At 39.3% G+C, this 16736-nt stretch overlaps 1 protein-coding gene across 3 annotated transcripts in view; it reads right to left on the reverse strand.

Moving 5' to 3' along the window:
* LOC136876402 (methionine-R-sulfoxide reductase B1) overlaps positions 1-16347 on the reverse strand; it is a 68912-nt gene extending 52565 nt beyond the window's left edge. Inside the window, exons 1-2 of one of the 3 annotated variants that reach the window (XM_067150351.2) lie at positions 16161-16343; positions 15982-16061 (exon numbers count right to left, since the gene is read on the reverse strand). In XM_067150351.2, the coding sequence (XP_067006452.2) occupies positions 15982-16036 (55 nt within the window). In that variant the 5' untranslated portion in view covers positions 16037-16061; positions 16161-16343. Of the gene's footprint in view, positions 1-8731; positions 8857-15981; positions 16062-16160 lie in introns of those variants that run through there. The other 2 variants (XR_010860588.2, XM_067150350.2) reach the window with 2 other exon arrangements.
* Between the last annotated feature and the right edge of the window lie 389 nt (positions 16348-16736).

A 16736-nucleotide genomic window follows, 5' to 3' on the forward strand; every position in this document is an offset into this window, starting at 1 on the left:
AACCCCATGGCACTACAGCCCTGAAGGCCCTTGGTCTACCAAGTGACCGCTGCTCAACCCAAAGGCCTGCAGATTATGAGGTGTCGTATGGTCAGCACGACGAATTCTCTCGACCATTATTCTTGGCTTTCTAGACCAGGGCCGCTATCTCACCGTCAGATAGCTCCTCAATTCTAATCATGTAGGCTGAGTGGACCTCGAACCAGCCCTCAGATCCAGGTAAAACTTCCTGACCTGGCCAGGAATCAAACCCGGGGCCTCCGGGTAAGAGGCAGGCACACTACCCCTACACCAAGGGGCCGGCGTTGTACCTGGTATGCAATATAAAAACCTCAGCAAGCTGTCACATGATTATTATAAATACATATGTCATACACATGTATTTCGTACATAACTACTTAATTTAATTTAGGCCTACATGTGAATTTGCTCAAGTTAATCAGGAATCTTTCTCACCCCGGCAATCAGTTAACTGGACACCTTGGGCATCAATCAATACTGATCTGCATTTAGGACAGTTGCCCAGGTGGCAGATTACCTATCTGTTGCTTTCCTAGCCTTTTTTAAAATGATATCAATGACATTGGAAATTTATTGAACATCTCCTTTGGTAAGTTATTCCAATCCCTAATTCCTCTTCCTATAAATGAATATTTGCCCCAATTTGTCCTCTTGTATTCCAACTTTATCTTCATATTGTGATCTTTCCTACTTTTAAAGACGCCACTCAAACTTATTCGTCTACCAATGTCATTCCACGCCATTTTTCTGCTGACAGCTTGGAACATACCACTGTCAAGCAGCTCATCAACTTTCTCCCAGTTCTTCCCAATCCAGACTTTGCAACAATTTTGTAACGCTACTCTTTTGTCGGAAATCACCCAGAACAAATCAAGCTGCTTTTCTTTGTATTTTTTCCAGTTCTTGAATCAAGTAATCCTGGTGAGGGTCCCATACACTGGAACTATACTCTAGTTGGGGTCTTACCAGAGATAAGCCCTCTCCTTTACATCTTGACTACAACCCCTAAACATCCTCATAACCATGTGCAGAGATCTGCATCCTTTATTTACAATCCCATTTATGAGATTACCCCAATGAAGATCTTTCCTTATATTAACACCCAGATACTTACAATGATCCCCAAAGGAACTTTCACCCCATCAACACAGTAATTAAAACTCAGAGGACTCCTATTTGTGAAACTACAACCTGACTTTTAACTCCATTTATCAACATACCATTGCCTATTGTCCATCTCACAACATTATCGATGTCATCTTGCAGTTGCTCACAATCTTGTAACTTATTTATTACTCTACTAGCTGATGTACCCGTGCTTCGCTACGGGATTCTCAGAAAGACTGACTTTGTGGTTTACCTAACCTGAAATCAACATAGGTCATTACAAAAACGTAAGTATGAATGTAACGATTAAAAGCAATGCTATCATATAAAATACTCGATCAAATGGAAAGCCGCACGTTTTATCACTTTTAACGAACAGTGCTGCGGTTAGATTGTGGTGCCAACCTAATAGTCCAAAGTTCCAGAGCTGGGATGGCCAGGCCGCAGATTGCCATCAACACTCATCTGCCATTATTTCGCTAAATACGCACACCGTTCATTCCAATCAGTGCCTCACAGTAGGGATTGAATAGCCCGAATGCTATGATGATCCAGTGTGTTACGTACCAGTAGTATCAGAAAATTTATAAACCAGGGGAATGGCATGCTAAAGAAGAAAATTATCTAACTCCTCAGCTACTTCCCATCAATATTCAGACAGGCTGTTACACTCTGTACGACTGGGCGAGTTGACCGTGTGGTTAGCGGTGTGCAGCTGTGAGCTTGCATCCGAGAGATAGTGGATTCGAACCCCATCGTCGGCAGCGCTGAAGATGGTATTCCGTGGTTTCCCACTTTCACACCAGTCAAATGCTGGGCCTGTACCTTAATTAAGTCCTAAGGCACTCCTAGTCCTTTCCTATCCCATCATCGCCATAAAACCTATCTATGTCGGTGCAACGTAAATCAAATAAAAAATACTCTGTACGCAGCAGTAATCCTATCTACCGGAGATCAGGGGCAACAGAAGACACAAAGCACATCACGACAAACAATGGTCAATGTAATGTTATTGTTGATCAATGTTATGAGCTTTCTATATTGTAGGCCTTCACATTTAGTTTTCTTTCGACTCTGTGATTTGTAAAATATTTTATACCATAAACTGTAGTTTCTTATTCTCCGACTTTACATACCGATTTTCATTAAATACTCTTTACCCATTTTCTCGTTACTCGGCGCTTATATAGACTTGGTAACAAAAATCCAAATTCATGAATATCTTTGTGATCATAGCCAGTACGGTAACAATGTATACGACATGAATAATAGGAAAGTTAATACTATATAACCTTAGTTATGTAGCATTCATCGATTACACCTCTAATAAGAAATATTTGAGAATTACATTTTAGGCCTTCCCCTAAACTACCATTTCACTCAGCGTGAATAAATTAATTTACAGCCTAGACTATAGCGACTTATTTTCTGACTTTGCATACCGATTTTCGTCAAGATAGAACTGCTAATAACAACAATATTTGAGAATTAAATTTTAAGCCTTCCCCTAAACTACCATTTTTCTCAGCGTGAATACTATTATTGATAGCCTAGATTGTAGCAACTTATTCCCCAACTTTGCATACCCATTTTCTTTAAAATACAACCACTATTAACATAAATAGTTGAGAATTCAATTTTAGGACTTCCCCTAAACTACCATTTCACTCAGCGTGAGTAAAATGATTTATAGCCTAGACTGTAGAGGCTCATCCCCCGACTTCACTTACCGATTTTCATTAGACCACTAATAACATAAATAGTTGAGAATTCAATTTTAGGCCTTCCCCTAAACTACCATTTCACTCAGCGTGAGCAAAATGATTTATAGCCTAGATTGTAGAGGCTCATCCCCCGACTTCACATACCGATTTTCATTAAATTCTCTTCAACAGTTTTCTCGTGATGCGTGTACATACATACATACATACATACAGACAGACAGACAGACAGACAGACAGACAGACAGACAGACAGACAGACAGAAATTACGGAAAAGTAAAAAATGCATTTTCTTGTTACTATGGACATGACCGATACAGAAATACCATTATTTTCCAATTCTGAGCAATGTACAGACAAAACTCTTATTTTATATAGATAGAGAATAACATCATCCGCAAAAAGCCTTACCTCTGATTCCACTCCTTTACTCATATAATTTATATATATAAGAAAACATAAAGGTCCAATAATACTGCCTTGAGGAATTCCCCTCTTAATTATTACAGGGTCAGATAAAGCTCCGCCTACTCTAATTCTCTGAGATCTATTTTCTAGAAATATAACAACCCATTTAGTCACTCTTTTGTCTAGTTCAATTGCACTCATTTTTGCCAGTAGTCTCCCATGATCCACCCTAACAAATGCTTTAGACAGGTCAATCACGTTACAGACCATTTGACCTCCAGAATCCAAACTATCTGCTATATCTTGCTGGAATCCTAGAAGTTGAGCTTCAGTGGAATAACCTTTCCTAAAACCGAATCGCCTTCTATCGAACCAGTTATTAATTTCGCAAACATGTCTAATATAATCAGAAAGAATGCCTTCCCAAAGCTTACATGCAATGCATGTCAAACTTACTGGCCTGTAGTTTTCAGCTTTATGTCTATCACCCTTTCCTTTATACACAGGGGCTACTATAGCAACTCTCCATTCATTTGGTATAACTTCTTCAACCAAACAATAATCAAATAAGTACTTCGGATATGGTAATATATCCCAACCCATTGTCTTTAGTATATCCTCAGAAATCTTATCAATTCCAGCCCCTTTTCTAGTTTTCAACTGTTGTATCTTATTGTAAATATCATTGTTATATATGTAAATTTTAATACTTCTTTAGCATTAGTCACCTCCTCTATTTGGACATTTTCCTTGTAACCAACAATCTTTACATACTGCTGACTGAATACTTCTGCCTTTTGAAGGTCCTCACACACTCTCATTGTTCATTAATTATTCCTGGAATGTCCTTCTTAGAACTTGTTTCTGCCGTAAGTACCTATAAATACCATTCCATTTTTCATTAAAATTTGTATGACTGCCAATTATGCTTGCCATCATGTTATCCTTAGCTGCCTTCTTTGCTAGATTCAATTTCCTAGTAAGTTCAATTTCTCCTTACTTCCACAGCCATTTCTAACTCTATTTCTTTCCAATCTGCACCTCCTTCTTAGTCTCTTTATTTCTCTATTATAATAAAGTGGGTCTTTACCATTCCTTACCACCCTTAAAGGTACAAACCTGTTTTCACATTCCTCAACAATTTCTTTAAACCCATACCAGAGGCTGTTTACATTCTTATTTACCGTTTTCCACCGATCATAATATATTTTTAAAAACTGCCTCATACCTGCTTTATCACCCATATGGTACTGCCTAATAGCAGCCCTACTTTTAAAATCTTCCTTTCCATCACATTTATTGTTAACTACAACAAAAACAGCTTTGTGATCATAATACCATCTATTACTTTGGTTTCTCTATAGAGCTCATCTGGTTTTATCAGCACCACGTCCAGGATATTTTTCTCTCTAGTTGGTTCTGTCACTTTCTAAATCAGCTGTCCTTCCCATATTAACTTATTTGCCATTTGTTGGCCATGCTTCCTGTCGTTTGCATTTCCTTCCCAATTGACATTTGGTAAATTCAGATCTCCCACTACAATTACATTCCTTTCCATGTCGTTTCTCACATAGCTGATTATCTTATCAAATAATTCTGAATCAGCATGTGAGTCACACTTTCCACATCTATACACTCCTAAAACATCAAGTTGCCTATTGTCTTTAGAGATGAACCTTACAATTAGAATTTCATGTTTCTCATCTTTTACTTTTTCATAGCTTACAAATTCTTCTTTCACCAGAATGAATATTCCCCCTCCCACCTTTCCTATCTTATCTCTACGATACACACTCCAGTTCCGTGAGAAAATTTTAGCATCCATTATATCATTTCTCAGCCATGATTCAACTCCTATTACAATACCTGGTAAATATATATATCTATTAAATTAATTCTATTCCTTTCTTTACAATACTTCTACAGTTCAACACTAACACTTTTATGTCATCTGTACTTTACTTCCAGTTCTCTGTACCCTCATCACCACTCCCTAGACAAGCCCGTTTCCCTGAATGTATCTCCCTATTACCCTTCTAAACAAATTTCCTAACTTATACATACCACTGCGGTTTAAGTGAAGGCCATCTGAGCGCAGATCTGTATCTCCTACCCACCCATTAAGGTCTAGAAATTTCACTCCCAGTTTCCCACATACCCACTCCATAGTCTCATTTAAATCCCCAATCACCCTCCAGTCAGTATTCCACTTATAACAATCTTCACTTTCTTAAACCTCACCCGTGCTGCATTTACCAGATCCCACACACCCCCAACCATGTTGGTACTTATATTAGCTTGCCTTACGTTACTGGTACCAACGTGAAACACTACCACTTTCTCCTTCCTCTCCTCCTTTTCTTCTACTTTTCTCAGCATCTTCTTCAACCTAATTCTTGTTTTTTTTAGCTATTTTGCTTTACGTCACACCGACACAGATAGGTCTTATAGCGACGGTGGGACGGGAAAGGCCTAGGAATGGGAAGGAAGCGGCCGTGGCCTTAATTAAGGTTCAGCCCCAGTATTTGCCTGGTGTGAAAATGGGAAACCACGGAAAACCATATTCAGGGCTACCAACAGTGGGGTTCGAACCCACTATCTCCCGGATGCAAGCTCACAGCTGTGCGCTCCTAACCGCACGGCCAACTCACCCGGTACCTAATTCCTGGATAACACTCTACCCTGGTTCCCTTTCCTCCACATGTCTAACGATGGAATCCCCCATAACCAGAGCCTCAACTCCACCCACCTCTTTTGATCCCCTCCCCTCCTGGTCAGCCCTATTTTTCCTGATAGATGCAGAAGCTACTTCCTCCTCCCCTTTTCTCCCTCCCATGACCCTGTTCCCCCTGTCTTTTGCTATCCTCTACTCTACATTTCCCTTTCTTACCTTTTCCCTTCTTCCTACTTCTGCACATCTCAGCAACAGTTCCCTGTTCCTCATCTTCCCTCTGTTGCTCTACCTGGAGTGGCTCGTACCGATTTCTCACAGACACCTGTCCTGAGTTCTGATCCTGAATAGAGCCCTTAGCCTGCAATCTCCTTCCCCTTAGAACATTAGACCACCGGTCTTTTACAGTTCCCTCCTTTCCTTCCCATCCCTCTTTTACACCTGCTGTAACCTGCACATTGTTTGAGGGAGGCCTACCTTCCTTCCTGTCTTCTGTGAGAATTCTAATTATCTCCCTCAAACTCTCCAACTCCTCTCTCATGCCCCTCAATGCCTCTTTAGCCATAACTTGTTTTGTGCAAAAAAATGAACTAAAAGAAATATTGTCTAGGATAGTACTCAAAGATCACACGGTAATAATATAATTAATATACTACTACACTACAATAATACTCAGTCGTATTCTATTTTTATCCTATAATACGCCTAACTGCTGTTAATTACTGAATACCAAAAGGAATACACAAGAATTAAACAACTCTATACTGCAATTAAGTCTCTCGTAATTAAAACAACAGAATTTTAAAGAGAGTTTCTACAGATACCTCTACTATACTACACAAATATTTTACAATAATAAATAATAAATGGGCATTCTCCAGGTATGTTTTGCAGTTCTAAAAGCTTGCATTTCTTATGTTACTAGTACTTCCTTTATTCGAAAATAGAATCAGGATCTTAGTGGAAAATGAATTTTGGAACCAAGTCCTAAGCATGTTCAGTACAGCAACCTAGTCAATGAGAAACAGTAACTAAAGGGGCCCACAGACGTGCAATATTATTGCACAATATCGGGATTTGTACAATATAATTGATAGTGTGCATTTAATATTGAAGGATTGTGCAATATATTGTACGAAATCAAAAGTTTGAAATATATTGCACCAATCGCAAAATTCTGTGCCGTGTGTTGGCAATATTGTGCAATAATATCCCGTCCTCCAGCCAGTTGGTATCAACAAGTGGGGGAGAACGTATCGTGATGCCAGACAAACAGGTGGTGAAAAAGTTTATTTTGGAGTTTATCGAAGTGTACCACGGCCTTCCAGTTCTATGGGACGTTAAGAGCAAAGATTACAGTAATCACCTTAGAAAAAGGTGAACAGGACAAGGTGCTTATTGAGAAATATCGCGAAATATACCCGAACGCCGACAAGCAAGAAGTTGGAATAATAACAATAAATTAACTTATTAATTTGACCACCTAATCAATGCAATAAGTTTTGTCTTTGTTGATTTACATTGACATATTAACTAAAATGATATATGTTTCACCTTGTATATAGGCATCATCAGCCATTGCCTTAACCTTGAAATAAAATCAGGCATCTGATTTACATATAAATAAAATAAAACTAATATTTAAAAAGCCTTGGAGAGACTTGAACTAAAAATAACATATAGTAAAGGACTTGTACAATGTGAGGAGTTTACAATTGGTGAAAGTATTTGCAATATTGACATTAGAAGGCTACTATTATAATTAAAATGAACAAAGCAATTATTCCAATTAAATATCATCAATACGGATCAAAAATGATATTTATCACATGTAAGCAAGAAGTTATTTTTTTAAAATCAGTTCTCTGCATACAAACTTCCAGAAGGAAGTGAAGTGGCTTTGTGATACAGAAAAGAGTGTTCACCAAACAAAATACCGCATGGACGACTATACTGTATATTGCCACGCATATTGCACGTCTATGACCACTTTCCACAATATATTGCACAACCATCAATATTATCTCCACACGATGCTATTTATTGCACAAACCCGACTGTTGGGCAGCTTACAATATATTGTACAATCCATTCTGCGCAATAATATTGCACGTCTATGGGCCCCTTAAAGGTAAACTATCCAGGCATTCTTGAAATATTTCTCCCCATATTGCTCCTAGTACACTAAGATTTCTCACAACAACTTCCTCAACATGAAAAAACATCAATAACAATTCATTTGATGGGTAAATGAGATGGAGACGATTTCTCTACAGACTGCCTTTTTGTCCTCTAAATTATTTTGCAGAGAACAGACACATGTTGCACAGTCTGTCACTTTGCTTGAATGTTTAATAATATATCCACAGAAGTGATGAATTACACTCATTTTTGAATTGCTGAAAGAAGTTATTGGTTCATTTTCCCAACTGGATACTGGTGGCTGATTCAAGATAAGCTTGCTATGATTTCTTCCTGAGCTGTACCGGTACTAATGATTTTGGCATTTTTAAGAATAGAGTGGGATATTCTGGGAATGAAAATAAATGCCATTTTCCTTCAACTCATCATCATCATCATCATCATCATCAATGTCCCACTCCAGTCACCCGGGTGTGTTTTTCATCCAACTGTTTATCATAAACCGGCTTGAAACCCGGAACATAGCAAGTTGTAGGCATATTCACTTGTGATAGTAATCTGAAACATCTTCCGTAGTATATGTCCTGCTTCACAAATATCTAATATTTTTCACTATTCAGTTCACAAAAAGTTTATGCACTTCCACTTTTGCCTACTTGCCTTTAGATCGACAGCACAGCTGCACATGGCGGAGAACGTCCGCGCCATGCCTGTTAACATGTGATTTAAAGGGAGTCGTTACATTAATCATTTCTATTCGTCCTGGTTAAACTCTGTAAGTACTGTAAAGAAAGGAATAGAATTAGGTAATTTAGTAAAAATATACTTAGCAGATACTGTAATAGGAGTTGAATCATGGCTAAGAAGTGGTGATATTAATGATTCAGAGATTTTCATGGAACTGGAGTGTTTCAGTTGTATGCCCCACAAACGGGTTGCATAGATGAACATCTACTGGGCTTTTTAGAGAAAGTGGAGAAACAGATAGAAGATAAGGAAGTGCTATTGATGGGAGATCTAAATGAACACGTTGGAATGGAAAGACAAGGAAGATGTTGTAGGGTCCTTTGGATATGGAAATGTAAATCCAGAAGGCGATTTGTTGGTGGATTTTTGCATGAGGAACCAAATGATTGTTGGAAACACCCGGTTTAGGAAGAAGAACAGTCAGAAGATTACAAGGTATAGTTGGAGGGACAGACGAACAAAGACCATGATTGATTATATAATCATAGAGAAAGAACACCGGAAGAACCTTTCAGATGTTACAGCCATGCATAAAGAAGCCTTTGGTGGAGATCATAGAGTTGTGATAGGAAAATTGAAAGTGGGAAGGACTGAAAACCCCCATTAAGAAAAGAGAAAAGAATTAACGTATGGAAGTTGAAGGAGAAAAGCATACAAGAAGAATTTCATACATACATACATACATACATACATACATACATAATCATTATAGACTGTTATGCCTTTCAGCATTTAGTCTGCAAGCCTCTGTGAATTTACTACACGTCGCCACAATCCTTGATTTGTAACTAGTGTTGTGGCCTCATTTAGTTCAATACATCTTATCTTTAAATCGTTAGAAACCGAGTCTAACCATCGTCGTCTTGGTCTACCTCTACTTCAAAGGGAAATAATACCCTTGGTACCCAGGATGGAGATGGTGAATATTGAAGATGAATGGAAAATATTTAAGGAAGCACTGGTTGGATGTGCACAAAAGGTATGTGGTAGAAGATCAGGAAATGTGAAAGACAAAGAGAGACACTGGTGGATTGATAGGGTAAAAATTAAAGTGAAGGAAAAGAAAATGGCATGGAAAGCATGGAAAACACCTAAGACTGAAGAAAGTAAAAGAAAATATGTGGCGGCAAAGAATTTGACCAAGAAAGTAGTGGAGGAAGAAAAGAGGAAAAGCTGGGCCTTACTCACACAGAAATTGAGAGACGATATGCAGGGCAGCAAGAAATTACTACATGGTATCTTAAGAAACAAAAAGAGAGATCAAGTGAACCCCAGATTTGTGAAGGATGAAGGCAGCATAATATTAACAAAGCCAGAAGAAATAAGAAATAGATGGAGAGAGTATTTTCAGAAGTTGCTGAACATAGGAACTGATGACAGTCATTCAATGGATGACTAGGAAATGCAATTAGTTGAAGAAATGGATAAAGAAATTACAATGAATGAAATTGAAATGACAGTAAGAAAGATGAAGAATGGAAAAACTGCTGGAATAGATGAAATTTTAGTGGAGATGATAAAGGCAGCTGGAGCTGTAGGCCTGCAGTGAACATACCGGGTTCTCAGGATTGTCTGGGAGAATAAGGAGGTGCCTGAGGATCGGCAAAAAGGAATAATCATCCCAATTTTCAAGAAAGGCGATAAGAAAGTGCTGAAGAACTACAGGTGAATTACTCTCATATCCCATGTTGCCAAGATAATGGAGAGGATACTGGAAAGTAGGATAAGGTTGAGGGTTGAGAATCAGATACAGGAAAATCAGCTGGATTCACAAGTGGAAGGTCAACAATATAGCCCATTTTCATTATGAGACAACTAATGGAAAAGCAATGAGAGTACGGGAATGATATGATGACATTCACTGACATTGAAAAGGCATATGACAGTGTTCCCAGGACTACAGTTTGGGACAGGCTGGTGCAAAAAGGAACTGGACAGGGATTAATAAAAATGATCATGGCAATGTACAAGGAATGTTGTAGCTGTGTGCACACACAAGTTGGCAGGACAAGTTGGTTCAAAATAACTAGTGGGCTAAGACAGGGAAATGTCCTATTGCCAATCCTGTTTACAATAGTAATGGATGACATCATGAGAACAGCAAAAGCAACATATGGAGGAGAGAAATGAACATCATGTTATTTGCAGATGATATTGTGATTTGGGGAAAAGAGGACATGAAGGTTCAAAAACAGTTGGATGTGGTTAATGGGAATATTGAAGAATGTGGGTTGAAAATAAGTGTAGAAAAGACTAGAACTCTTGTTATGACTAGAGGGGAGGAAGAAGGGAAAGGTCAGATTAGACTAGCAGACAAGCCCCTGGAGGTAGTGGAGATGTTCAAATAGATTGGGAGTGAATTAATGGAAAATGCTCAACTGGATGCTGAGATTAATTAAGAGGATTCAAGCTGGAAGTTGTTTCTATCATAGTGTAAGAAACATGTTATGGGACAAAGATGTGCCAATGGAAGAAAAGGAAACTACATACAAGATGTATTATGTATCCATAACAACTTATGGAGCAGAAACTTGGACAATGACAAAGAAGGGTGAGAGTCAAATACAGGCAGCCGAAATGAAGTTCTTGAGGAGTATGATACAGAAGAGTAGACTAGACAAAATAAGGAATGAGAAAATCTGGGAAGAAATTGCAGTGGAAAAAACGAAGACAGAATAGAGAAGAGCCAACTAAGATGGTTTGGGCACACAAAGCGAATGAATGATGGTAATGTTGTAGTATTGAATAGGTGCAAACAATTACCCTCACTCCTTAATGATGAAAGAATGCCAAAAAAGGTGAGGGAAATGCAAATGCAAGGAAGGAGAGGCCGTGGACAACCACAATTGAGGTGGAAGGATACAATCCAACACAGTATTATAGAAAGAAACCTGGACTGGGACACAGTGTTGGGGGAGTGGTGGAAAGACAGAAGAAAGTGGAGAGGAACCATATTTTCCCCTACCTGGTTATAGCTGGATAAAGGAAAATGATAATGGAGTGTGGAGTGTTTATCATAGAGACAGGATGGGAACAGTAGGTGGGAGAGTATGGCGAAGGAGGACGAAAAAGTTCAGGATGAGATCATCAAATTCTAAGGGTAAGGCTCAACTTAAAAAAAAAAAAAAAACAGGCAACTTGATGTTTCTGGGGTGTGCAGATCTGGGAAGGATGATGCTGATGCGGAATTATGTGATAAGATAATCAGCTATGCGTGGAATGACGCAGAAATGAATGTTACTGAAGAGGATCTCAATTTACCAAATGTCAGGAGAGTAATGCAAATGACCAACAAATGATAAATAAGTTAAAATGGGAAGGACAGCTGAATGAGAAAGGGACAGAACCAACTAGAGGGAAATAATATTCTAGACGAGGTGCTGATAAAACCAGATGAGCTCTATGCAGAAACTGATGTGATATATGGTACAAATGATCACAAAGCTGTTTGTCAGTTGTTAAAAATGTGATAGAAAGGAAGTTTGCAAAACTAGGACTATTAGGCAATACCATATGGTTGATAAGGAAAATATGGGAGAGTTTAAAAAAAGTAATTATGATCAATGGAAAATGGTAAATAAAAATGTAAACAACCTGTGGGATGTGTTTAAAGCATTGTTAAGTGCTGTGAAAATAGGTATGTTCCTTTAAAGGTGGTTAAGGAATGGGAAAGATCCAATTTATTAACACAGAGGAATGAAGAGTTTAAGGAGGTGAAGTTATAAATAGTTAGAAAAGGGGGTGAAAGTATGGAGAGATTGAAGTAACTTACAAAGAAATAGAATTAATAAAAAAAAATCCACTAAGAATAAGATGATGGCAAACAATTGGCGGTCACATGAATTTTAATAAATAATAATGACGTTACTGGTTTTACGTCTCACTAACTGCTTTAAGTTTTCAGAGCTGCTGAGGTGCCAGACTTTTGTCCCGCAGTAGTTTTTACGTGCCAGTAAATGTACCAACATGAGGATGATTTATTCGAGCACCTTCAAATACCACTGAACTGAGCCAGGATCGAACCAGCCAAGTTGGGCTCAGAAGGCCAGTGCACTACCGTCTGAGCTACTCAGCCTAGCTGATATGACTCTTTTTTTTGGGGAGGGGGGAATGGAAGGATATGTATAGGTAGTAACAGGCAGAAACAGATCCCAGGGAGCGTTAATGGACAATGGGAGTGCGTATGTGAGGAATTACAGAAGGCAGAAGTATTCATTCAGCAGTATGTAAAGATAACTGGATATAAGGAAAATATCCAGGTAGAGGAGGTTACACTGGTTGAGTGGCTGTGGGGTTTGGGTCACGTAGCTGTCAGCTTGCATTCGGGAGATAGTGGGTTTGAACCCCATTGTTGGCAGCCCAGAATGTTTTTTCATGGTTTACCATTTTCACACCAGGCAACTGGTAGGGCTGTACCTTAATTAAAGACATGGCCACTTCCTTCCCACTCCTGGCCCTTTCCTATTCCATCATCATCATCAGACCTATCCATGACAGTGCGATGTAAAGCAAATTGTAAAAAATAAAAAAATACTAGTGAAGTACTGTACTAAAATATACCTATGGTAATAAAGACATTTACAAAGAGATACAAAATTTGAATGATAGAAAAGGAGCTGGAATTGATAAGATTTCTAGGGACATACTAAAGGCATTGGGTTGGGATACAGTGCTGTATCTGAAATATTTGATTACTGTTTGCACGATGGAGGTAGCCTGTAACAAATGAACGGAATTAGCTGTAGTAGCCCCAGTGTACAAGGGAGAGGATGATAAACATAAAGCAGATAATTACAGGCCAGTCAGCTTGACATGCATTGCATGTAAGCTCTGGGAAAGCATTCTTTCTGATTATATTACACCTGTCTGCAAAATTATTAATCGATTTGATAGAAGGCAGTTTGGGTTTCAGCAGATATTCCAGTAAGGCTCAACTTGTAGGTTCCAGCAAAATATAGCACATAATTTAGATTCAGGAGGTCAAACGAACTGTATCGCTATTGACTTATCCAAGGTTTTTGATTGGGTAGATCATGGGAGAAGGCTGACCGAAATGAGGCTACTGGACTAGACAAAAGAGTGGTTGAATGGGCAGCTAAATTAATAGAAAACATAACTCAGAGAATTAGAGTAGATGAAGTGTTACCTGATCCTGTAATGATTAGGAGGGGTCGAAGGGTGGGGTGGTGGGGGGTCCTGCAAGGCAGTATTATTGGTTCTTTCTTTATGTTTTCTTATGTATATGAATGATATAGTAAAGAACTGAAATCACAGATAAGGCTTTTTGCACTGTATAGAGTAACGTACAAGTTACAGGACAGCAGACAATGGTATGATGGTAAACAGGATGAAAAATCAGGTTGTACAAAGGGCACTAGGAAAGTTTTGCAATGTGAGTGAACACTTCACACTTTTTCAAAATAATTTCCACCACACTCAATACACTTCTCCATACGCTGAAACCAGTCACTGCACCAACTCTGCCACTTTTCTTCGGTTACATTTTCACACTCTTGATCCCATGCTGCCAGAAGCTCCTCGTTGGATGCAAAACGCCATCCTTTTAGCTTCATCTTCACTTCTGGGAAGAGTGCAAAGTCACATGGGGCAAGATCAGGACTGTATGGAGGGTGATCAAGCACAGTCAACCCTGATCTGGCAAGAAAATCCATTGTTATATTAGCACGATGTGCTGGAGCATTGTCATTGATGCAAGAGCCAAGTGTTGAGCCGTGACCTTAGACGGAGCTGCTTGAGAGCCTGGATGACCTGAGGCAGACAAGTCTCACTGTACCACTTCGCAGTAAATGTCCTTTGTGTTTCTAGCACAACCCGAGTCAGGATGCCCCGTTTAGTGAAGAATACTGCAAACATCCTTTTCTTCACTGACCTTGACTTTCGCACAGTCACATGAATACCCTCGCCTTCAAACAGCCACTCCTTGTTCTGGGATTTTGTTGGGACATCGTAATAATAAAGCCAAGTTTCGTCACGTGTAACAATACTATTGACGTTACATGAAGTCCCATTTTCAAACTGTTTTAGCATTCTTCAGCACCATTTCACTCGATGTGCCCTTTGTTCCTCTGAAAGTGAATGGGGCACCCAAAGGGAACAAACCTTTCTAACATGGAGATGGTCGTGTAGAACTGAATGATTAGCTGGTGCAGGGATGTGGAGGGTCTCTTCTACCTACCGATATGTCAACCGCCTCTCTTGCTGCAACATTTCCCTCACAGCTTCAATGTATTCCTCAGTCACTGATTCAGATGGTCGTCCAGAATGAGGATCGCCTTCAACCCCAAAATTTCCCCTCTGGAACTCTTTGTACGAGCGGAAAATTGTTGTCCGATGTGGACTGTCTTTCCCCACCATAGGAGTCATTTCCTCCAGGCACTGGTCAACAGTTAATCCATAAGCAAAATTGTAGCAGATAATTGCACGATATTCACCTTTAGACCACAAAGACATCCTGCTTGGTAACAACTGGTGTGAAGGCCGCGCCTTGCTGTCTTCTAGTCCGGTTTTCACCCCTCACCATAACAGGGGTGTCCAGCCAACCGTTTTTGTGTATTGCAAAACTTTCCTAGTGCCCTTTGTATGTTTCACAAAGAGGGAAAGTCCTGTGAGTTTTAATTACTATGCTGATGGGGTGAAGGTACCTCAGGGGGTTCACTGTATGTATTTTGGTATTAATATAACGAAAGATCCTCTTTGGGGTCGACATATTAAATAAATGGGACTGTAAATAAGGTCAGAGACCTCTTAATATGGTTATGCGAATATTTAGGGGTTGCAGCAAGCATGTAAATGTGAGGGCATATAAGTCACTGTTGAAGACCATAATTGGAATATGGTTTCAATGTATCGGACCCTCACAAGATTACTTGATACGAGAGCTGGAAAACCACTGAAAAGCAGCACGATTTGTGCTGGGTGATTTCCGACAAAAAGTAGTTATACGAAAATGTTGCAAAGACTTGAGAGTACGATGACAAGCTACTTAATTAAGCAGTATGGAACGACATTAGACGAATAAGGTTGAGTGGTTTTTAAAATCTCACAAGTTCATCCCTGCGCCTACCCGAAAAATAAAATAAAAAGTACAATCTATACATACATTTTCAATTATCAAAAAACAATAGAGTAAGATATTTATTGACCTGATACAAAATGGTCCCTATAGTATTCCGAACCCCTCCACGAGCAGAATGACATTGTCACTGTGTGTTTCTTTTTCAATCTGAAACAGAACGCATGACAATTCTTATTTTAACAACCTATGCTGAGGTACCGGTATTACTTCAAAAAAGAAACGACTGTTGAATTTATCTCGACATACCTGCTTAAAGAAGGTGCAAAAGAATCGTTAATATTTCATACAATAAACAAATTTGCTTGTCGAAGGTCACAGTAAATCCTAGCCAAATACCATAAAGACCCGCTATTTGAATCAAGGTGAACATCCCTGCGCATTAATTTCCAATTGCGCACTTGGCACACATGCCGACGCATGCGACTCCTAAGCGAATGAGTAGGGTGCGACACCATGTGGAACAGATCGCAGAACCGGTACGCATCGCTTCTCGGAATGGAGCAGTGACAACGCGTGACAACCTGCTCCAAAAACATATTCGGTCTGTACGTTGCCTACGAGATACACAAGGCCGGCAATAGGAAGCAATTTGCCGCTGTAAAAGCGGCCCGATCGTGTTCACGGCTTGGCCGCTAGATGTCAGGTTTCCGTTCTGTTCTTGGCGGACTTTTAACATTGTGATGTGCGAACTAATAGTGATGTTGTGTTGATTTTGTGCAATTTATTGTCAGTATTTTTTCTGTCGGTGTGTGTATGTGAGGTTGAGAAGACGGTGAACTGTTGCGTACCTCTGTGTACTTCCGATACTGCTAAAGAGCAAGA

The sequence above is a fragment of the Anabrus simplex genome, chromosome 6 (genome assembly GCF_040414725.1).
Source record: "Anabrus simplex isolate iqAnaSimp1 chromosome 6, ASM4041472v1, whole genome shotgun sequence".
NCBI classification, from domain to species: domain Eukaryota; kingdom Metazoa; phylum Arthropoda; class Insecta; order Orthoptera; family Tettigoniidae; genus Anabrus; species Anabrus simplex.